Source organism: Chiloscyllium plagiosum, unplaced genomic scaffold (assembly GCF_037043375.1).
Source record: "Chiloscyllium plagiosum isolate Xiang-an unplaced genomic scaffold, Cpla_swu_hap1 HiC_scaffold_34, whole genome shotgun sequence".
NCBI lineage: Eukaryota > Metazoa > Chordata > Chondrichthyes > Orectolobiformes > Hemiscylliidae > Chiloscyllium > Chiloscyllium plagiosum.
The window spans coordinates 16,919,536-16,942,339 of NW_028270172.1; the positions used below are offsets into that span (position 1 = coordinate 16,919,536).

Here is a 22,804-nt window from a genome sequence, read left to right on the forward strand (position 1 = left end):
CTTTTACATCCCTCCGTGTAACATTTAAAAGAAGTTTGGACAGGAGCATGAATAGGAAGGGCTTAGAGGGATATGGCCCCATTGTAGACAAATGGGACGAGAATAATATGGGGGACCATGGACGAGTTGTTATGAAGGGTCTGTTTCTGTGCTGTATGATTCTGTTGTTCTAATGATGTGCATGTATGCATAAAACAGGGCTAACCAAATTGAGGGGAGACCCCCCCAGTAGAGTCGTGAGGTGGTATGTTTGAGTCCCTAGCTCTGAGACAGCAATGGCTGCTCCCCACTGTTACCATAGATCTTCTACAGCTCCCACCCCTACCTCTGGCCCAATCCCATGCTCCATACTCTCGCATCTAACCAAGGGACTGTGCCTGTATTCAAGCCTGGAAGTGGGGTTACATTTAGGGGGATAATGTTCAGGACACACCAATACTGAAGTTGCACAATTTACTCTGGGAAAGTCAATAATTGACCACCTTGAAGACTAAATGGCAAAACTGATTTTTAATGTGTATTTATTTAAAGAGGGGCACGTACAATTGCACAAATGATATCTGCCTTTAGTTCAAGAGCGCTCCGTGTGTTAGACAGACCCCATTTGCTTTTCTTGGCTGTGTGTCAGTTTCAGAGATGTGATGGTGCATAAACGCACAAACTGTCATTCTCATGATATTAAAAACTCTTCCACAAGACTGTTAAATTCCTTAGCAAACCGCAAATGCAAGTTGTGTTTGCCTTTTGCCATCAGATGCAGTCTGTAGACCAAGAAGTAAAGAAACACAAATAAGAAATGCTGAGTGTGAAAGAAGGTCCTGTAAACTGTGGACTATAAAAGGTAATTATATAAAAGTCCCAAATTCCTTATAAATACTCCTTGTAGGTATGTCTCTAACAATGAACAATAATTGGCATAATTGCCCCATATAATCTCTCCTTTTCTCAATTACACGAGTAAAATAAATATTAACACTGTGTAAATGTATGTGACAAGTAGTGACTATATTGCACTGTTCGATAAGTAATACTCAAAATCTTATACAGCAAGTTACTATTGAATCTGCTACCACCAGCTTCTCAAGCAATGTATTCCATACCTTAGCAACTCAATGCAGAGAAAAGGTATTCTAATCTACCCATTTTCTGTTGCTAATTAACATAAATCTGCATCCACTGGTTAAAACCGCACAACCATAAGATATAGGAGCAGAATTAGGCCATTTGGCTCATCAAGTCTGTTCCACCATTCGAGCATGGCTGATACATTTCTCAACCTTATTCTCCTGCGTTTTCTGCATAACCCTTAATCCCTTTGCCAAACCAGAACCTATCTATCTCTGTCTTAAATACACTTAATGACTTGGCTTCCACAGCTTACTGTGGCAATAAGTTTCACAGATTCACCACCCTCTGGCTGAAAAAAAAAGCCTCTTCATCTCAGTTCTAAAGTGTAGGCCATTCATTCGGAGGCCCAGGGTCCTAGTCACTCCTATAAGTGGAAACATCTTCTCCATATCCACACTACCCCAGTCTCTCAGCATTCTGTAAGTTTCAATCAGATCCCCCTCATCCTTTTAAACTCCATTGAGTACACCCCTCAACCAAGCCCTTGTCTCCAGGGTCATGCTTGTAAATTTCGTCTGGACCCCCTCAAAGGTCAACACAATCTTTCTTAGAGATGGGCCAGAAATTGCTCATAATATTCCAAATACTGTCTGACTTCAGCCTTATACAGTTTCAGCAGAACATCTCTGCTCTTGTGTTGTAGCCCTTTAGAAATGAATGCTAACATTGCATTTACCTTCCTAACTGCCAACTGAATGTGCATGTTAACTTTAAGAGAAGCCGGAAAAACTCTCTAGTCAATGGGAACGGTTTCTCTGTATTTCCGCTATCAAAACCTCGCCATGATCTTGCTCCTCATGGTAACACTGAATGCCAGAAGGGGGTGCTGTTTCAGGCCTGCTTGGGCATTTTCCACTCAATATGATACAAACTGGGAAGGACAGTCAAAACCTTTGTCTGCCTTCAAACTGTGAGACTAGCTGTCATTTTCTCCCCCGGATTACCGTCTGTAATAGAACCCATCGCATTTTCAATTCTTCTGCAAATAGAATGAGTCCCGTTCAGTTTTAATGTACCTTTGTGTGCTCTTGATACCGAATAAACAGTAATAATAACCTGTAACTTGTTCCGAATGCGAAAAGAGAATAAAGTTAAATATTTCTGAACTACATCCTATGTTTGTCTCATGCAGAGTGCAAACAGAGCAAGTTTCCTGTTACTGCACCACTCTTGCCGATTTTCTATGAAGCATTCCCACTTCCTTTTCAATCAACAGTACACCAAACATTCCCTCACCTGGAGCCTTTGATGTGCTTGTGCAGGTAGTCTGGATGAGATCGTGGCACCATTGGGTCTTTCTCTCCATGAATGATGAGTGTAGGGCATTTGATGTGTGGAATAAGATCTTTACAAATGTTGCCTACGATCGAAACACATAGGAACAAAGGGGACATGTGTCGGATGACAAGTCAGAATTTGTTAAAAAAAAAGTACTCATGCTGTAGAGGTTCCAGTACATTCAAAATGAATCAAAATATCACATCTTTTCATATTGTTCTACATTTGCTTTGTCCTCGACAAAGCTGTAATCATAAAATCAGGGAAATACAGAGCAAGGCCACTTAGCAAACGCTGACTATGGTGAGATCCTGTTCTTCCCACATAGACCTACAAGCCTATTATGTAACTGCCCATTCATTGCTCTGGATTTCAAACAATCTCTTCCTCTACAAAAGCTGAAAATGTGACAATGGCTCATCAGGTCACTCAGGATCTGAATGAGAAAGATGTACAAGGCTGAAACTAATTCAAACAGTGATAGACCAGTTAGTGGCACATATGGAAAAGCGTGCTGCGAATTGCAAATCTTCACAGCTAGCCAGGGTAATTGGATCATTCCTATATTTGCTTCACACAATCACAGAATTATTAGAGCACAGATGAAGGCCATTCAGCCTATCGTGACTGCAGAGGGCTCTCTGAATCCATTTGCTTCATTCCCTTCCTCGTCCAGCAGGAGACATTTTAATCAGGAAAGTCATCTCTTAGAGTCATAAGTCGAGTCAGAGTGATGTACAGCATGGAAACAGACCCTTCAGTCCAACTCGTTCATGCTGACCAGATATCCTAACCTAATCTAGACCCATTTTACAGCATTTGCCCCATATCCTTCTAAACCCTTCCTATTCATATACCCAAGTCAGATGCCTTTTAAATGTTGTAATTGTACCAGCCTCCACCACTTCCTCTGGCAGTTCATTCCATACACGCACCACCCTCTGTGTTAAAAAGTTGCCCCTTCGGTCCCTTTTAAATTTTTCCCCTCTCACCCTAAACCATGGCCTCTAGTTCTGGACTCCCCCTACCCCAGGGAAAATACCCTGTCTATTTATTCTATCCATGCCCCTCATGATTTTATAAACCTCTATAAGGTCACCCGATAGCCTCCATGCTCCAGGGAAAACAGTCTCAGCCTGTTCAACCTCTCCCTATAGCTCAAACCCTCCAAGCCTGGCAACATCCTTGTAAATTGTTTCTGAACACTTTCAAGTTTCACAACATCCTTCCCATAAGAGGGAGACCAGAATTATTCCCTTCTAAACAAATTCTTCCCCAGTTCCTTGTCCTTTTACTATCCCGGTGTACATGGGGATTATTGAAAATCCCTTTACCCCAAGTTGAGTTCTTACACCTTTCTATAACAACATCTGATCCTCTACCTCACATTTATTTTTATGGTTAATTTGCAAATTTGACAATTAAACTCACCACAGATACTTAATTATGATAATTATCCAGTCATTTTAGTAACAATTATTAACGCAAGGCCGATCAATTATCCTGCCCAGAAAATGAACAATTTAAAACTGCAGACTCTCATTCCTACAGGTGAAAAATTGTTCTTGGAGATTTCAAAAATCTTAAATGTCGATTTATTTTACTTTTCAAAAATCTATTTCTACTCTTGCCTGTCATTTTTCTCCCTTTCTTTCTGTATCCAACTACTTTAGCTCCAGGCAGGATAAGAAAGTGTAGGCCTCCCCAACCAGTCAACTAGAATGAGGGGTCTCTCAATCCACATTAATTTGTGCACCACTGAGGAACTGCACCTGGAGTAAAAATGTGGCCTCTGAGGGTCAATAACTACCTTTTTATCCACTCCCTGCCTTCCCCCCCACCAGAGCCCTGACTGGAATGACCCATCACTGTCCCAGCGCACATCTCCATGAGGATAGCAACCCCTATTGCTCACACATACACCCCCCCCCACACCCACCCACATGCACACACTCACACGGTCTCCCCTGCATGCACACACATAAACATTTGTGGGCTGAATTTGTACTGACAGAATTACATTTTATTTTGCTCAAAAACTGCATTAAAACTGCAGAATATAACTTTAAAAAAGTTCTGGGATTTACATATGAAGGAACCTAAACTAACATGATCATTCTGATAGATTCAAATCACACAATACCAGGTTATAGTCCAACAGATTTATTTGGAAGCATTAACTTTCGGAGCACTGCTCCTTCATCAGGTGGTTGTGGAGGATAAGATCGTAAGACACAGAATTTATAGCAAATGTTTACAAGATGTATATCTTGAAAAAGACCTGGATTGTTTGTTAAGTCTCTCATCTTTTAGAATAACCATGTTGGTTTCAGTTCTTTCATATGTAAATCCCAGAACTTTTTAAAAATTACATTCTCAAGTGAACTTTAACAATAGGTGCCATGTTGGTCCAGATAATGCAATGAAGGTGTGAGGTGTGAGACTGTCTGCCCCAATGTTCAGACTGATTCTAATCTAAAAAAGGGATTTACAGAATCTTACATGGATTCATGCAGTTTTTGAGCAAAATAAAAATGTAATTCTGCATGTAAAATTCACCACAACTTATGTGTGAGTGTGTGTGCATGCATGTGGTTGTGTGTGTGGCAGTGGGGTATAAGTGTCTGTGAGAGACCGTGTGTGTATGTGTATGAGGGTAAGTGTAATAGGGTGAGAAGGTGTGCGTATGCGGGTGGGTGTAGGAGTGCATCTGCGAGCGTAGAGAGAGCTTGTGTATGAGAGAGGGTCTGTGCAAGTATACAGATCTGTAGGAGTGTGTGTGTGTTTGTGTGTGTGTTAGTGCAGTGGGGTCACCTGTACTGTGACAGGAACCCAAGGTCCTGGCTGAAGCCATCCCCATGAGTACCAAACTTGGCACCTCCAAATCATTCTAGAAGATAGAAGACTTAAGCTAAATTTGTTTAATATGACAGTGCAATCTGTGTCTTATGATTCCGCTCCACACCCACCTGACGAAGAAGCAGCACTTTGAAAGCTAGTGCTTCCAAATAAACCTGCTGGACTATAACCTGGTGTTGTGTGATTTTTAACTTTATCAATCCCTAACGTGGCATGGATAAGTTCTGAAAGTGCCATCTTTGATAGGCCTTTGGCTCCAGGCGGGGGAGTGTCCTGCTTTTGACTCACCATTCTGTCAGAAAGGTAGATGGTTAGCCAGCCAATCAGTTGCTTGGTAGCCAGAAGATTCCTCAGGCTCTCTTCCCTCCCAGAAACTCTCCTGCGTTCAGACTTAAATCCCTACCTTTCCCTCCACAGGCACCGCCTGGCCTGCTGAGCAGTTCCAGGGCTTTCTGCATTTATTTCAGATTTCCAGCATCTGCAGTCTCCACAACTTTTGCAATTGATATAGGAGTGTTTTCTGATCTGACAAATTCCTCATTTCCCACACTGATCTCACCGTTTGTTTCTTTCTCAATTTGAATCATGCCATCTATCCAGGCAGCCCAGGTCTTGGCAAAATACTCTGCCCCGTACATCTCCACCATGGGCTTCCTCATGTTCTCACTCCACCTCGAAACATCTCGAACAGCTAGAAACAAACAGGGCAGGTGAGAGTTAATGTGCTGACTGCAGAGGATACAACACGACCACAAAGTAACAGGGAAATCTGAGGCAATTCCCCCAGGTTCCCCGTTAGAAAATCAGAGAAATCCCCAGAGAAAGTTATAGTGGTAACAATACCACAGAATCACATGGCATAGAAAAGTCTGCATCAGCTGTCCAAGTGCACGTAGGGCCTCAGGGCCTTTCTCCTGCCTTTACCCCACACTGCTGCATATTATTAAAATGGAAACAATTATCCATTTCCCTCTTAAATGCATGAATTGAACTTACCTCCTCCACACTACCAGACCCCCACCACTGTTCGAAGAATTTGTTTTCCTCACATCACATTAAATCTTGGTGATTTTACAGGCGGGAACAGTTTCTCCCTATCTATTCTATCCAACCTGATGATTTTGAAATGTTCTATCTGATCCCATCTTAGCCATCTTCTCTCCAAGAATTTTTAAACATAACAAAGTACTTAGTGCACTTATAAAGTGAGGTTGCTGGGACCCAGTGGTTGGTTAAGAGGGAAGACCGCTGCATTCTGTAAATGAATCACGAGGGTGGAATCTGGAGGGATATTTCACCATCTGGCTCCTGCTCCAATTATCAAAAAGCTTCTGCCCTTTAATATCATTATGGCTGGAGAACGTTTCTTGGGATAACCCCCATGGAGTTTTATGGTCAAACTACTCAGAGAACAAACCTAATACCCAACATTCCCACACAATGAGGAAAAAAAGTCTTTGCAGTTACTAAGCTGAGGCATTGGTATTTTATACAAGTCTTATAACAGTGGCCTGAATACCACACATTTATGTCTAGATTAGAGTGGTGCTGGAAAAAACAGCAGGTTAGGCAGCATCTGAGGAGCAGGAAAATCAATGTTTCGGGCAAAAGCCCTTCATCAGGAGGGCTGATGAAGAGCTGCCTGACCTGCTGTGCTTTTCCATTCTAATCTAGACGCTGATCTCCAGCATCTGCAGTCCTCACTTTTGCCTACTGCACATTTATGACTGAGGGCTAAGTGTAACTTTATGATGAAAAGCAATGCAATGGTACATACTCAACATTTATAAATTTATCTGGCTTCATACTGGACAGCCGTGAAAGTTTGGGGAACAGAGTGAGTGGTTAGGGAAAGCAAGACTTGGATTTTATCCCTTAGTCCACCCAGTTCCTGGACTCACCTGCATTGAGAACATGCTTAACAAAAAGGAAAAAGGTCAAGCACATCAGATCAGCTGAGGTTCAATGGACAGCAGTCTCACCTCTGAGTCCCAATTCTCACTTCAGTGCTCGAACACAAAATAAATCCAGGCTGACACTCCAGTATAGCACGGAGGGAGAGCTGCACTCATTGAAGACCCCTACTTTAGATGAGATGTTAAACCAAGGCCTGGTCTGTCCCCTTCACTTGGATGTTGCAAACTGCCCATGAGTGCTACCCGACCTGCTCAGTATTTCTTGCAATTTTTAGTTTTCGTTTCAGTTTTCCAGAACCCACACCAGTTTGCTGTTGCACTTACCGTTGTAAAGTTTTATGTCTTCTTGAGTTAAAGAAGCATTTGCACCCCATACGACCAATTTGTGAACGAGGCCTGGATATTTTGAGGCAGCAATTAGAGCGGTTATTCCACCATCGCTCCAACCCAGGAGGGAAAAGTTCTTGAAGTGCAGTGCCTGGAAGAATGACCTGATTTATGATACAGTCTTTATGGTACAGAATGAAGCCAGTCAGCCTGTTGAGCATCACTGGATCTCTGTACTGCAATCCAGTCAGTCTCCTCCCCTTGCTCTCTACTCCAGGCCTGGGTAGGTATATTTCCGTGAGTGCCCCTTCAATTTCCTTTTGAAATCATTGATTGTCTCCAATTTGACTTTTAGACTGTTTTATCCAATGCAGGAGACTTACATTATCTCTTGCAACATGAAAAACTGGGTGTTGATATTGAAGAATCCAACAGACGTCTATTGCAACTGACTATTATATGCAAACATTACATTCACAGGCACATCAGTGTCTGGGCTAATAACAAGTTAATGGGATACATCAGAGAAGCATGCTTACAGTAGCATTCAAGTGATTAGAGTTCAGACAGAGTACGGGATGTGGATATCCCAAACAGGAATACCGTGCTTGAGAAATCTACTGGAATGTTTTGAGGATGTAATTAGTAGAGTTGATAAGGGGGAGCCTGTTCTTTCACATGGCTTTCGACAAGGACCCACATAAGAGATTAACATGTAACATTAAACCACATGGGATTTGGGGTAGTGTACTGACATGGATAAAGAACTGCTTGGCAGGCAGGAAACAAAGTTTAGGAATAAAGGAGTGCTTTTCAGAGTAGCAGACATTAATGGGATACTGCAGGGATTATCGCTTGGACCTCAACTATTCACAATATAGATTAGTGATTTAGATTAGGGAACTTTGTGGGCGGCAAGATGGTTCAGTGGTTAGCACTGCTGCCTCACAATGGCAGGGACCCGGGTTCTATTCCTGCCTTGGACAGACTATCTGTGTGGAGTTTGCACATTCTCCCCATGTCTGCATGGGTTTCCTCTGGGTGCTCCAGTTTCCTCCCACAGTCCAAAGATGTGCAGGTCAGGTGAATTGGCCATACTAAATTGCCCATAGTGTTAGGTGCATTAATCAGAGGGGAAATGGGTCTGGATGGGTTACTCTTTGGAGGGTCAGTGTGGACGGTATGGGCCAAATGGCCTATTTCCACACTGTAGAGAATCTAATCTAAATATAACATTTCCAAGTTTGCAGATGACCCAAAGCTGGGCGGGAGGGTGATCTCCAAGTATCTTCCAGAGATGCTTCATTGTGATTTGGACAAGTTGAGTGAGTGATCAGATGAAATGTAATGCAGATAAATGTGAGGTCATCCACTCTGCTAGCAAAATCAGGAAGGCAGATTATTCTCTGAATGGAAATAGATTGGACAATGAGACTTGGGCATCCTGACACCCGTCACTGAGAGTGAGCAGGGTGCGTAGGTACAGAAGAGGGACTCTTCCACAAATCCTACACAGAGGCAGACATGGTGCAGGCCCACGCAGGTACCATGCCCATGGTTTGCAGTAAGCATGCAGGTGATGCCTTCATAGTGAGAGAATTCAAGTAGAGGTTCAAAATGGATGTCTTGCTGCAATTATACAGACCTGGAGTACTGTGAGCAGCTTTGGTCTCCTTATCTGAGGAAGAATGTTCTGGCTATGGAGGGAGTGCAACAAAGGTTTTCAAGACTGATTCCAGGGATGGCAGGACTGACGTATGAAGAGAGACTGGATCGCTTAGGATTATATTCACTGGAGGTTAGAAGAATCGTCTCATAGGAACCTACAAAGTTCTAACAGGTCTAGATAGGGTAAACACAGGAAGGCACTCCTAATGACTGGGGATTCCAGAACCAAGGGGCCACAGTCTAATGATGTGGGTTCGATTATTTCTACCTGCTAAAGCTTTTCCATGCCCCTTTCTAATTCTCCTAAATCCATTCTTCAGTTCCTTCCTGGCTACCTTGTAACCCTCTGGAGTCCTGTCTGATCCTTGCCTCCTCTACCTTAAGTAAGCTTTCTTGTTCCTCTTGACTAGATGTTCTACATCCCTTATCACTGAAGGTTCTTTCACCCAACTATCCCTTCCTCGCCTCAGTGGAACAAACCTGTCCAGCACTATCAGCAAGTGCTTCCTTAACAACCTCCACATTTCTGTTGTGCATTTCCCTGAGAACATCTGTCGCCAATTTAGGTGCCCCAGTTCCTGCTTAATAGCATTGTAATTCCCCCTTACCCAATTAAATATTTTTCCATACCGGCAGCTCCTATCCTTCTCCATGAGTATAGTAAAGGCCATGGAATTGTAATCACTATCCCCGAAATGCTCTCCAACTGAGAGATCTGACACCTGGCATGGTTCGTTGCCAAGCACCAAATCCAATATGGCCTCTCCTCTAGTCGGCCTACCTACATATTGGATCAGGAACTCTTCCTGAACACGCCTGACAAAAACTGCTCCATTGAAACTATTTGAACTAAGTAGATTCCAATCAATATTAGGGAAGTTAAAGTCACCCATGACAACAACTTTGTTACTTCTGCACCTTTCCACAATCTGCCTCCCAATCTGCTCCTCCATGTCTCTGTTGCTACTGGGGGGTCTGCAGAAAACTCCCAATAAAGTGACTGCTCCTTTCCTATTTCTGACTTCCACCCATGCTATGTCGACAAACCCTTTTCGATGATCTCCCTTTCTGCAGGTGTGCAAATATCCCTGATTAGCAATGCCACTCCTGCACCTCTTTTACCTTCGCCGCCCCCACACCCCTCCCCTTCCCTCCACAATCCTTTTGAAGCATCTAAACTCTGGAACATCCAACAACCATTCCCGCTCCTGTGATATCCAAGTTTCCGTAATGGCCACAACATCATAGTTCCAATTACTGATCCATGCTTTGAGTTTGTCACCCTTATTCCTGATACTTCTTGCATTAAAATAGACACACTTCAACCCATCACACTTATTGCAACTTTGCTCTATCAAGTGCCTATCCCTCCTCACAGACTCTCCGCACACTGTATTTGCTTGTTCACCATCTGCCCCATCATCTGATCCATAGCTCAGGTTTCCACCCCCTTACCAATCTAGTTTAAACTCTCCCGAAGAGCTCGAGCAAACCTCCCGCCCAGGTGCAACCTGACCTCCTTGTACAGGTCCCACCTTCCCCAGAATGTATCTCAATGGTCCACACATCTGAATCCATCCCTCCTACACCAGCCCTGAAGCCAGGTGTTCATCTGCACTCGCTCTCTATTCCTAGCCTCACTACCACTTGGCACTCACAGTAATCCTGAGATTACCACTCTGCTCGTCCTGCTTTCCAGTTTCCAACCTAACTCCCTAAATTCTCTTTTCAAGTCCTTCTCCCTTTCCCTTCCGGTGTGTACCACGCTGCTCTCCCCCCCCCTTGAGAATCCTGTAGACTCGATCCGAGACATCCCTGACTCTGGCACCTGGGAGGCAACACACCATCAGACTCACTGTCTGCCCATATCCTGTCGTAAGTCGAAAGACTTTGTTGCTCAGAATACAAAACCATTCTAATACATTCTTGAAATGAACCTCAATTTTATAATTTGGAGATGCTGGTGTTGGACTGGGTGTACAATGTTAAAAAATCACATAACACCAGCTAGCGCTTCCCAACAAACCCGTTGGACCATAACCTGATGTTATGTGATTTTTAACTCAACTTTATAAGCAATTATTTTTCATATCTGTTTTTTTCTGATTTATCTTACTTGTTATTTTAATTTTATGTTGACTCTTTAGATTGAACATGGCTGAGTAGACACAAGGCAAAAGCTGTGGAGAAAGCTGTTTGGTCTCACTTCACGAACGTTAACAGGGTTACTGATTCCACCGAAAATTCAAAGCTAGCTCTTTTCAGGCGAGGCTAACTATGTGGTCGCAGAAACTGCAGCAGTGGAAGTTTTGGGATATATTTTCTCCGTGCTCACCTGCATTAAATCCACAGCATCCCTTGCATCCGTGTGAAAAAAATCCAAAGGGAACTCTCGTTGTGGAGGGATGGAGCGTCCGTAGCCCCGCGGGTCCCAGGCAACAACTGTGAAACGTTCCTTGTTCAGAGACTCAAGCTGAGGCCCGAAGTCAGTCTGACTGCTTCCTGTGAGAGAGAGAGAGAGAGAGAGAGAGAGGGAGAGAATGGGTTGGACCGAAGGGTCTGTTTCCATTCTGTACATCTCTATGACTCTAAAAGTCTGCCCGTTCCTTACTAATTCCACGGAGAATGGGTGGGTTTTTTTCGACGGATGTTTGGGAGATGGAAACCTAGTCAGAAAACAACAAGTGCTGGAGATCGCAGTGGATCAGGCAGCATCCATGGGGAGAGCGCAAGAGTCATCCAGACTCGAAACATTAGCTCACTCTCTCTCCATGGATGCTGCCTGACCCGCTGGGATCACCAGCATTTATTGTTTTCAGATCTCAGCATCTGCAGTAATTTGCTCCGATGTTGTGGAAACCTAGTCAGCTGTCCAGCCAGCAGCCAGTAGGTACCCTGTTGTACAAACATTGACACCGTGGGCGGCACGGTGGCACAGTGGTGGGCAGCATGGTGGCACAGTGGTTAGCACTGCTGCCTCACAGCGCCAGAGACCAGGGTTCAATTCCCGACTCAGGTGACTGACTGTGTGGAGTTTGCACGTTCTCCCCGTGTCTGCGTGGGTTTCCTCCGGGTGCTCCGGTTTCCTCTCACAGTCCAAAGATGTGCAGGTCAGGTGAATTGGCCATGCTAAATTGCCCGTAGTGTTAGGTAAAGGGGTAAATGTAGGGGAATGGGTGGGTTGCGCTTCAGCGGGTCGGTGTGGACTTGTTGGGCCAAAGGGCCTGTTTCCATACTGTAAGTAATCTAATCTAATCATTTAAGTATGTAAGGAAGGAGGCTATTCTGCCTATTGCACTTGTACTAGCTCTTTGACAGAGCTATCAAATCATACGAACAGGGCTGGAGTAGGCCATTCAGCCCCATAAGGCCACGCCACCATTCAGCCAGATGAAGGCTGATCTGATTATAGTTTCCAATCCACATTTCCACCTACCTCTTGATAATCTTTCACCCCCCTGCTTGACAAAAATCTATTTATCTTTGCCTTAAACACATCCAAGACTGCCAGTGGATGTGGTTGAGGCTGGTACGTTAACAACATTTAAAAGGCATTTGGACAAATACGGAGATAGGAAGGGTTCAGAAGGATATGGGCTGAGTGCAGGGAATGGGTTGAGTGTGGACAGACGTTTTGGTCGGCATGGGCCTGTCTCCATGCTGGAGGTCTCTATGACTCTGCCTCCATCACCTACCTCTTCAGGAACAGGATTCCAAAGACGCATGACCCTAAAAGAAAACATTTTGCCTCCTCGCTCTTTTTAAATAGGTGACCCCCCCCCCCCCCATCCAAGTTCTAAATTCTCCCATAAAGCAGACAACTTCTTAACATCTAGTCTGTCAGGATCTTGCATATTTCAAACAAGTCACCTCTTCCTCTTCTAAGCTCCAGCTAATCCAAGCCTGAATTGCCCAACCTTTTCTCATAGGACAATATGTCCACTCCAGGTATTAGTCTGGTAAACATTCCCTGAGCTGCTTTCAACACATTTACTTTGTTCCTCAAATAATCTGGAACTGAGCACTGTTCTCCAGAAGTGTCTCACCAGTGCCCTTTACAACGGAAGCACCACTTCCCTACTTCTGTATTCAATTCCCCTCATGATAAATTCTAATTTCTATTGGCTTTCCCAAGTCTACACAGCACCCCCTCTTTCACTGCAGCCTTTCTGCTTATTATCCAACTCTCTTTTGAATATTTCCATTGAATCTGCTTCTACCTTCTCTCAGGCAAGGCCTTCCTGATCACATCAGTCCCCAGGGTAAAAACAAACAATTTCTCAGATCACCTCTGTCTTCTTTACCCAATCCCTTGAAATCTGCGTCCCTTCCTTATCTACCCTTCTACTGCTGGAAACAGTATATTTTTCTAATTTACTCTACCAAAAGCCATCAAGATTTTGAATGCTTCTGTTAAACCTCCTCCTAATCTTCTCTGCTTTAAGACGAACAAACCCAGTTTCTCCAGGCTTTCCACCAAACTAAAGCCCTTATCCCTTGCACCATTCTCATAAACATCTCACTATCGTCTCCAAGCCCTTCACAGCCTTCTTAAAGTGTACTGCCAGAAAGAAACACCATCTTCCAGGTGAGGTCAAAACACCGTCTTATCTTCCTTCATAAAACTGAAAGAACTGTGGATGCTAGAAATCAGAAGCAAAAACAGAAATTGCTCGAAAAGCTCGGCAGGTCTGGCAAGCATCTGTGGAGAGAAAGCAGAGATAACATTTCAAGTCCAGTGACCCTTCCTCAGAACTTCAGTAAACTTAATGAAACGTTAACTCTGATTTCTCTCCACAGATGCTGCCAGACCTGCTGAGCTTTTCCAGTCCCAACTTCTGTACTCAACACACTGACCAATAAAGGCAAGCATAACAAATGCCTTCATGAAAGGGCTAATATATCAGCTAGGCCCCGTGTTTACTGATATCAATACACATTACACACATATAACTAACTACATTGACTCAATTACATGCAGAGAGTGACCACCAAGTTGGGTATCTTTCTGGAATGTCACAATGCTGTGATGTCATGTAACTGCCTTAGAGGGATATGCCTGTGTGATCTGGAATCTGTGTCATAACACAACAGACAGCCAACTCTTAACTGAAAAGTTAAAATGCAAAGTTGAGTTATTAATAGGCGCTCTGAATTTCTGAAAACTCCAAACCATAACCCATTCTAACAAGTACTAAAATTGCAAACATTATTCTAAAATAAGACACATATTAATAATGCTACATAAATGCAAGTGAATGTTGTTGTTGAAGCATCATTATAGATTTTCTAATAGTGTGCCATAAGTAGAAGAATCATTAGATTTGAAATGGCTTCAACTAACCTGACCGATTTAAGCATAACGTCTATTAAATTTTAATCCTGCATTGTGTAAAATCAAATCAATAGGTGATCACTATGTAAACGTACCCAGTGCTCCAGGGAGCAGCAGGAGAGCATGATTCCCCTTCCCTGTTTGTTGATAGTGGAGGTGGACCCCATTAATTTCCTTCTTTGCAGAGATGATTGTGCTGGAATAAAAATAAATTTAAAATCAGTATGTTCCATTTTGCACATATATAGAAACAACTCATGCATTTTTAAAAATTCATTCATGGGTCTCCTCTGAACTGACTCCAATGCAACTACATCCCTGTTCAAGTAAGAGAATCAAAAGTGTTCATAATACTCCAGGTGTGGTCTCACTAACGCCTTTTAGAGTTGCAAAACTTCCCTGGTCTTGGTCAGGAGTAAATATTGGATAATAGAGTAGGGGAATGGATTTAGTGGGTTACTCTTCGGAGGGTCGGTGTGGACTTGTTGGGCCAAGGACCTGTTTCCATACTGTAGGGATTCTAAAGAAAAAGGAAATTAAACAATTCTCAATGGACAGGTTGAGTTGTAAAAGGCCAGGAGGAATACAGATGGAGGCTGAGTGTTGGAGGTGGGGTCTGTGGGACAGGGAGAGGAGTCTTGTCCAAAGAAATGGGCACAGAAGTGAAGGTGATGGAAGAAGAGCTGCACCATAAATTCATTGAGGTGAGGTTGCAAAGGGATCAAACTAAGACCTTTGTGGAGTACAGAGCATTTAGCATCACAGTGGAAGGTGAGATGGGATAGCAAATACCCGTGAAGAGGTGGGATTGTGAGAAGGCACAGTGACAGAGGGAAGGTGAGGGGAGGAAGTTTCCAGAGGGCCTTGGGTATCTCTGAGTTGTTGCTACTTGCAGTCCTTAGTGCATGAAAGGGAGAGAAAAAGTTTCTTGTTAGAATGTCGAATGAGCTGGAGGATGAAGCAGAACTGGGGGGCTGGCCAATTCTGAGCCTGTGTGAAATGCTGCTGATGGAGAGAGAGGTTGAGCGAGTGCATACAAGAACATAAGAACCAGGAGCAGGAGTAGGCCATCTGGCCCTTCAAACCTGCTCCACCTCTCAATAAGATCATGGCTGCTCTTTTCGTGGCTTCAGCTCCACTCTCTCTCTCCCACCCTCTCACCATCACCCGTAATTGCTTTACTGTTCAAAATATTATTGATCTTAGCTTTAAAATTCAATGAGGAAACTGCAACTCCTTCTCTGGGCAGGGAATTCCACGAATTAACAACCCTCTGGGTGAATAAGTTCCTTCTTAATTCAGCCCTAAATCTGTTCCACCCAATTTTGAGGCTATGCCCTTGTGTCCTAGTCTCACCTACCAGTGGAAACATCCTCTCTACTTCTATTCTATCTATTCCCTTCATAATTTTATATATTTCTATAAGATCACCCCTCATTCTTGTAAATTCTAATAAATATAATCCCAGTCTATTCAGTCTTTCCTCATAATCCAAACCCTCAACTCCAGAATCAACCTAGTGAACCTCCTCTGCACACCCTCTAGTGCCAGTACATCCTTTCTCAAGTAAAGAGACCAAAACTGACCACAGTATTCCAGGTATGGCCTCACCAGCACCTTGTATAGCTGCATCATAATATCTCTGCTTTTAAACTCAATCCCTTTAGCAATGAAAGACAATTTTCCACTTGCCTTCTTAAGTACCTGTTGCACCTGCAGACCAACTTTCTGTGATTCATGCACAAGGGCACCCAGGTCCCTCTGCACAGCAGCATGCTGCAACTTTGTACCATTCAAGTAATAGCCCTTTTTACTGTTACTCCTACCAAAATGATGGCACCGAGTGTGGATCCCAGGATGTGGTGAGAACAGCTGTCGGAGGAACGTTGTACATCACGGAGCTACCTGTGACCCTGGGCGGATTCAAAACTCAAAGGACAAAACTCTCAGCTGGAATGTATGTGGAATGAGTCTGAGCCAGAGGCAGTCACTGAGGAATGGAATGGACCCGAAAAGTGAACCCTGCTTTCTCTCTCCACAGATGCCGCCAGACCTGCTGAGTTTCTCCAACAATTTCTGTTTTTGTTTCAGATTTCCAGTGTCGACAGTTCTTTGTTTTACTTGAAGGAGTCTTGTGGGCTGCAGCGTCATGGAAATAGGGTTAAGGAAGTGGGGGCTCCTCACCACCAGGAGGTGAGTTCGGAGGGGAACTGAGGGGGATTTAGGAAGAAACAAGGGTGGGGGAGTGGTGAGCAATCTTGAATGGAAAAGATGAATCTAGCATGTTCTTTTTGTCTGCCAATTTTCCTTCTCCAAAACTAAGATGTTGGTATTGTACTGTGTTGGCTTAGGAAGATGAGCAACTAATCACAACATAAGGAGGAGAGACTGGACAGGTTAGGAGGCAGTTAGAAACGTACCAATGATCCGAGAAGCATGAGCCGGGGCTCCAGAATGTCACATCAATTCAGATTACTCACTTCCTGTAAATTAGTGACTCTGCTAATTGTCATTACACCATTTACTAAATGGTGACTCATTGTGAGCATCCCTGTAAGATAGCTGCTGGGTTCAATAGAAAATTCCAGTTTCAGTTGATTCACACATCAAAACACTCAAATCACCTTTAACCCCAAGAAATGTTGAAGACTATTTCTGGCAAACACGCACATAATCTCTAACTTCATTTCTCTTGTTGTTTTAATATGTAAAGTCACCAATAGTCCCAGAGGACCATTGAACTGCTCTCTCATTAGACAGTAGAGCAGGAAGCTGGAAGAACACAGCCAGCCCGGCAGCATCAGGAGGTGGAGAAGTCAATGTTTCGGGTGTAATCCTTCTTAGTTCTGAAGAAGGATTACATCCAAATCATTGAATTTTCTACCTCCTGATAGAACATAGAACATAGAAGAATACAGCGCAGTACAGGCCCTTTGGCCCTCGATGTTGCGCCGATCCAAGCCCACCTAACCTATACTAACCCACTATCCTCCATATGCCTATCCAATGCCCGCTTAAATGCCCATAAAGAGGGAGAGTCCACCACTGCTACTGGCAGGGCATTCCATGAACTTACGACTCGCTGAGTGAAGAACCTACCCCTAACTTCAGTCCTATATCTACCCCCCCTTAATTTAAAGCTATGCCCCCTTGTAATACGCGACTCCATACGCGGGAAAAGGTTCACACTGTCAACCCTATCTAACCCCCTAATCATCTTGTACACCTCAATCAAGTCACCCCTAAACCTTCTTTTCTCTAATGAAAACAGCCCCAAGTGTCTCAGTCTTTCCTCATACGATCTTCCTTCCATACCAGGCAACATCCTGGTAAACCTCCTCTGCACCCATTCCAGTGCCTCCACATCCTTCCTATAGTATGGCGACCAAAACTGCACACAATATTCCAGATGCGGCCGCACCAGAGTCTTATACAACTGCATCATGACCTCAGGACTCCGGAACTCAATTCCTCTACCAATAAAAGCCAGTACGCCATATGCCTTCCTCACCGCACTATTTACCTGGGTGGCAACTTTCAGAGATCTGTGTACATGGACACCAAGATCCCTCTGCTCATCCACACTACCAAGTATCCGACCATTAGCCCAGTACCCCATCTTTTTGTTATTCTTCCCAAAGTGAATCACCTCACACTTAGCTACATTGAATTCCATTTGCCACCTTTCTGCCCAGCTCTGCAGCTTCTCTATATCCTGCTGTAACCTGCCACATCCTTCCTCACTGTCAACAACTCCTCCGACTTTCGTATCATCCGCAAACTTGCTCACCCAACCTTCTAACCCCTCTTCCAGGTCATTTATAAAAATGACAAACAGCAATGGTCCCAAAACAGATCCTTGCGGAACACCGCTAGTGACGGCACTCCATGAAGAAACTTTGCCATCAACTACTACCCTCTGTCTTCTTCCATCCAGCCAATTCCTAATCCAAACCTCCAACTCACCCTCAATGCCATATCTCCGTATTTTCTGCAGTAGCCTACCATGGGGAACCTTATCAAACGCCTTACTAAAATCCATATATACCACATCTACCGCTTTCCCCTCATCAACCTCCTTCGTCACCTTTTCAAAGAATTCAATAAGGTTTGTGAGGCACGACCTGCCCTTCACAAAACCATGCTGACTATCCTTGATCACATTATTCCTATCCAGATGTGCATAAATCCTATCCCTTACAATTCTCTCTAAGACTTTGCCCACAACAGAAGTGAGACTCACCGGCCTATAGTTACTAGGGTTATCCCTACTCCCCTTTTTGAACAAGGGAACCACATTTGCTATCCTCCAGTCTTCTGGCACTACTCCTGTAGACAAAGAGGACATAAAAATCAAGGCCAATGGCTCTGCAATCTCCTCCCTTGCTTCCCAGAGAATCCTAGGATAAATGCCATCAGGCCCAGGGGACTTATCTATTTTCACCTTTTCCAGGATTTCCAACACCTCTTCTCTACATACCTCAAAGCCATCCATTCTACTTATTTGTGACTCAGTATTCACATCGACGACAATGCCCTGTTCCTGAGTAAATACTGAAGAAAAGTATTCAATCAGTGTCTCCCCAATCTCTTCCGCCTCCACACGCATACTGCCTGGCTTTCTGTGTTCTTCCAGCCTCCTGCTTGGTTGCCTTGAATTCCAGCATCTGCAGGGTTTTTTTTTGTTTCTCGTTAGACAGAGACAACTGGTGGTGGTTTAACCTGAGGGTGACCCTGCCTCCAGTGAGGGGTGCTGTTGAGAAGGTGGGACCTTCCCGGTAACCTCAGGGGGTGAGGAAATTGAACTCCCACTCCTCACTTATCACTCCTGTATATACAGATACACACACTTCCCACATATCATCTCTCTCTAGACATCCTCCTCATTCATCATCCATATACTCTCCTCACTTATGTATGTGCATATATCTCTCACACGTTTTTCCCTTTATACGTGCTCCTCACTTATCATCCGTTTATGTGCACCAGTATAACAGGTTCATTCACTTCCCGTCAGCTCCTCATCTTCATCCCCGAGGAATCTGCACTTCTAACATTCCTGACTTCTTGTGAATCCCAGATATGAATCTCTCCCACCATTGGTGTCTGTGCTTACAAATTCCCCCCCCCCCCCCCTACAAATCTCCTCCAGCACCACTCCACCTCAGGTCAAACTTCGATTTTTGGTTCCCGCTGACCTGAGTTTGTTTCGCGAGGCTGCGCTCTGTGTTGCAATTGCTCTTGGGCGGCGCTTTTCGAGGTGCCACACAAATAAAGGCAGTTGTTGTTGCAATGGGCTCTCTTTCCGGCATCAAGCAACCTGCCTTTCTGAAAGAAACTATCCCCAACCCCAAGGGCTGGCGCTGCATATTGCTGGGCAGCTTCGAACTTATTCACCGTTAAAGCATTTATCTGATCTGGCAGAAATTCAGCCACTGATTCACTTCCCGGTCACGGAAAACTCTGCAGGCACTGCACTTTGGGAAAGTCAGGCAAGATTGATCATAATGCTATCGATCGATGTACTATGTTAAATTGAAAGAGCAATGAATGGTCTTTTAAGGTAAAAACAATGACTGCAGATGCTGCCTGAACTGCTGTGCTCTTCCAGCATCACTAATCCAGAAAATGGTCTTTTAAGGTTAACACACACACACAGGGGGCTTCTGCAGGACGTGGTCAGCTCATACTGCGAAGGCAGAAACAAGCCACTAAGCGTTAGATTAACCCATACAGCCCCCCCCCAAGTATTAAGTGTAGCTCGAGAAAGCTGGGCTAGGGCTGACTCGGGGAGCGAAATGACTCAGTTCCCGAAACTGCAGAAATGGTCGCTTTGATGTTTACCTGCACATGGGGGAACCCCAGCCTTTGCAGAGCGTGGCTGGGATCAGCACTTTGTACAAAGGTCGGCGACCTGACTGCAGCATGTTCCACAAGCACAGCCCCACCTCCCAGGGTTTCTGGTTAAAATCTGGCCGGAAATTACAGCGACAGCCTGTGGAGAACAAGTTACAGACGAGAAGGCGCTTTAATAGAGAATTGAATCCTTTCAGAACAGATGATATAAAACAGAGGATGCTGACGATCTGTAACAAAAGCAGACATTGTTGGAGAAACCCAGAAATCAAAATTAATGTGTCAGGTCCAGAAAGAGGAACACTGGATTCTAAACTTCCCCAATCCGCTGAGTTTTGTTTTCCAGCAGTTTCTGCCATTGTATCTGACTTCCAGAATCTACGAAATCATGAGGGGCATGGAGAGGGTTAATAGACAAGGTATTTTCCCTGGGGTGGGGGAGTCCAGAACTAGAGGGCATAGGTTTAGGGTGAGAGGGGAAAGATATAAAAGGGACCTAAGGGGCAATGTTTTCATGCAGAGGGTGGTGCATGTGTGGAATGAGCTGCCAGAGGAAGTGGTGGAGGCTGGTACAAGGTAAAAACAATGACTGCAGATGCTGGAAAAGCACAGCAGTTCAGGCAGCATCCGAGGAGCAGGAAAATCGACATTTCGGGCAAAAGCCCTTAATCAGGAATACAGGCAGAGAGCCTGAGGGGTGGAGAGATAAATGAGAGGTAGGGTGGGGGTGGGGAGAAAGTAGCATAGAGTACAATAGGTGAGTGGGGGTGGGGGTGGGGATCAAGGTGATAGGTCAGGGAGGAGGGCCGAGCGGAGTCTGTTTCAGGACCTGGTTGAAGAGCTTCAGAGCAGAGGAAATGACCTGGGAGATGCAGCGGGAGAGGGACTCCCTGAGATTCTTGTAGAGAGAGGAGGAAAACTTCTTCAAGGTAGGCATCCACTCACGAAGTTTTCCTCAAGGCAGGCATCCACTCACGAAGGTTTCCTCCTCTCTCTACAAGAATCTCAGGGAGTCTCTCTCCCACTGCAACTCCCAGGACATTTCCTCTGCTTTTCCACCTATCCACTCCATCCTCCCTCCCTGACCTATCACCTTCATCCCCTCCCCCACTCACCTATTGCACTATATGCTACTTTCTCCCCACCCCCACCCTCCTCTCATTTATCTCTCCACCCTTCAGGCTCTCTGCCTGTATTCCTGATGTAGGGCTTTTGCCCAAAACATCGATTTTACTGCTCCTCGGATGCTGCCTGAACTGCTGTGCTTTTCCATCACCTCTAATCCAGAATGGAGGCTGGTACAATTATACCATTTAATTGGAAGGATATAGGAAAGATTTAGAGGGATATGGGCCAAGTGCTGGCAGGTGGGACTAGATTAGGTTAGGATATCCTCATCTTCCACCTAGGAACCCTCCAAACACAAGGGATGAATGCAGATTTCTCCAGCTTCCTCATTTCCCCTCCCCGCCCACCTTATCTCAGTCCCAACCCACGGACTCAGCACCACCTTCTTGACCTGCAATCTTCTTCTCGACCTCTCCGCCCCCACCCCCTCTCCGGCCTATCACCCTCACCTTAACCTCCTTCCACCTATCGCATTCCCAATGCCCCTCCCCCAAGTCCCTCCTCCCTACCTTTTATCTTAGCCTGCTTGGCACACCCTCCTCATTCCTGAAGAAGGGCTTATGCCCGAAACGTCGATTCTCCTGCTCCTTGGATGCTGCCTGACCTGCTGCGCTTTTCCAGCAACACATTTTTCAGCTCTGATCTCCAGCATCTGCAGTCCTCACTTTCTCCTAGTTATAGCAACAGGAGTTGAGTACAGGAGCGGAGATGTTGCTGCAATTCCACAGGACCCTAGTGAGATTATACCCGGAATATTGTGTGCAGTCCTGATCGAGGTAAAAACAATGACTGCAGATGCTGGAAACCAGATTCTGGATCAGTGGTGCTGGAAGAGCACAGCAATTCAGGCAGCATCCGAAAAGCTTCGAAATCGACGTTTCAGGCAAAAGCCCTTCATCAGGAATAAAGGCAGAGAGCCTGAAGCGTGGAGAGATAAGCTAGAGGAGAGTGGGGGTGGGGATAGAGTAGCATAGAGTACAATAGGTCAGTGGGGGAGGAGATGAAGGTGATAGGTCAGGGAGGAGAGGGTGGAGTGGATAGGTGGAAAAGGAGCTGGGCAGGTCGGACAAGTCCGGACAAGTCAAGGGGACAGTGTTGCTGGAGATTAGAAACTAGGATGAGGTGGGGGAAGGGGAAATGAGGAAGCTGTTGAAATCCACATTGATGCCCTGGGGTTGAAGTGTTCCGAGGCGGATGATGAGGCGTTCTTCTTCCATGCGTCTGGTGGTGAGGGAGCGGCGGTGGAGGAGGCCCAGCACCTCCATGTCCTCAGCAGAGTGGGAGGGGGAGTTGAAATGTTGAGCCACGG

At 44.9% G+C, this 22,804-nt stretch overlaps 1 protein-coding gene across 1 annotated transcript; it reads right to left on the reverse strand.

Moving 5' to 3' along the window:
• Positions 1-495: 495 nt before the first annotated feature.
• Positions 496-22,333, reverse strand: bphl (biphenyl hydrolase like). The gene is made up of 8 exons (XM_087978514.1): positions 22,005-22,333; positions 20,356-20,506; positions 14,607-14,707; positions 11,512-11,678; positions 7,506-7,659; positions 5,825-5,956; positions 2,365-2,488; positions 496-761 (listed from the first exon to the last, which is right to left on the reverse strand). Exons 2-8 carry the CDS (start codon positions 20,436-20,438, stop codon positions 671-673), a joined length of 852 nt encoding a protein of 283 aa, XP_087834640.1. The 5' UTR covers positions 20,439-20,506; positions 22,005-22,333; the 3' UTR covers positions 496-670.
• Positions 22,334-22,804: the final 471 nt, after the last annotated feature.

Coding starts and splice junctions, on each gene's coding strand:
- bphl (XM_087978514.1), bottom strand. CDS start 20,438: ATGCTGCAGTCAGGTCGCCGACCTTTGTACAAAGTGCTGATCCCAGCC. Junction 5,957..7,505: donor AGACATAAAACTTTACAACG/GTAAGTGCAACA, acceptor GTTTGTTTCTAG/CTGTTCGAGATGTTTCGAGG. Junction 2,489..5,824: donor AATTGAGAAAGAAACAAACG/GTGAGATCAGTG, acceptor TTTCGATCGTAG/GCAACATTTGTAAAGATCTT.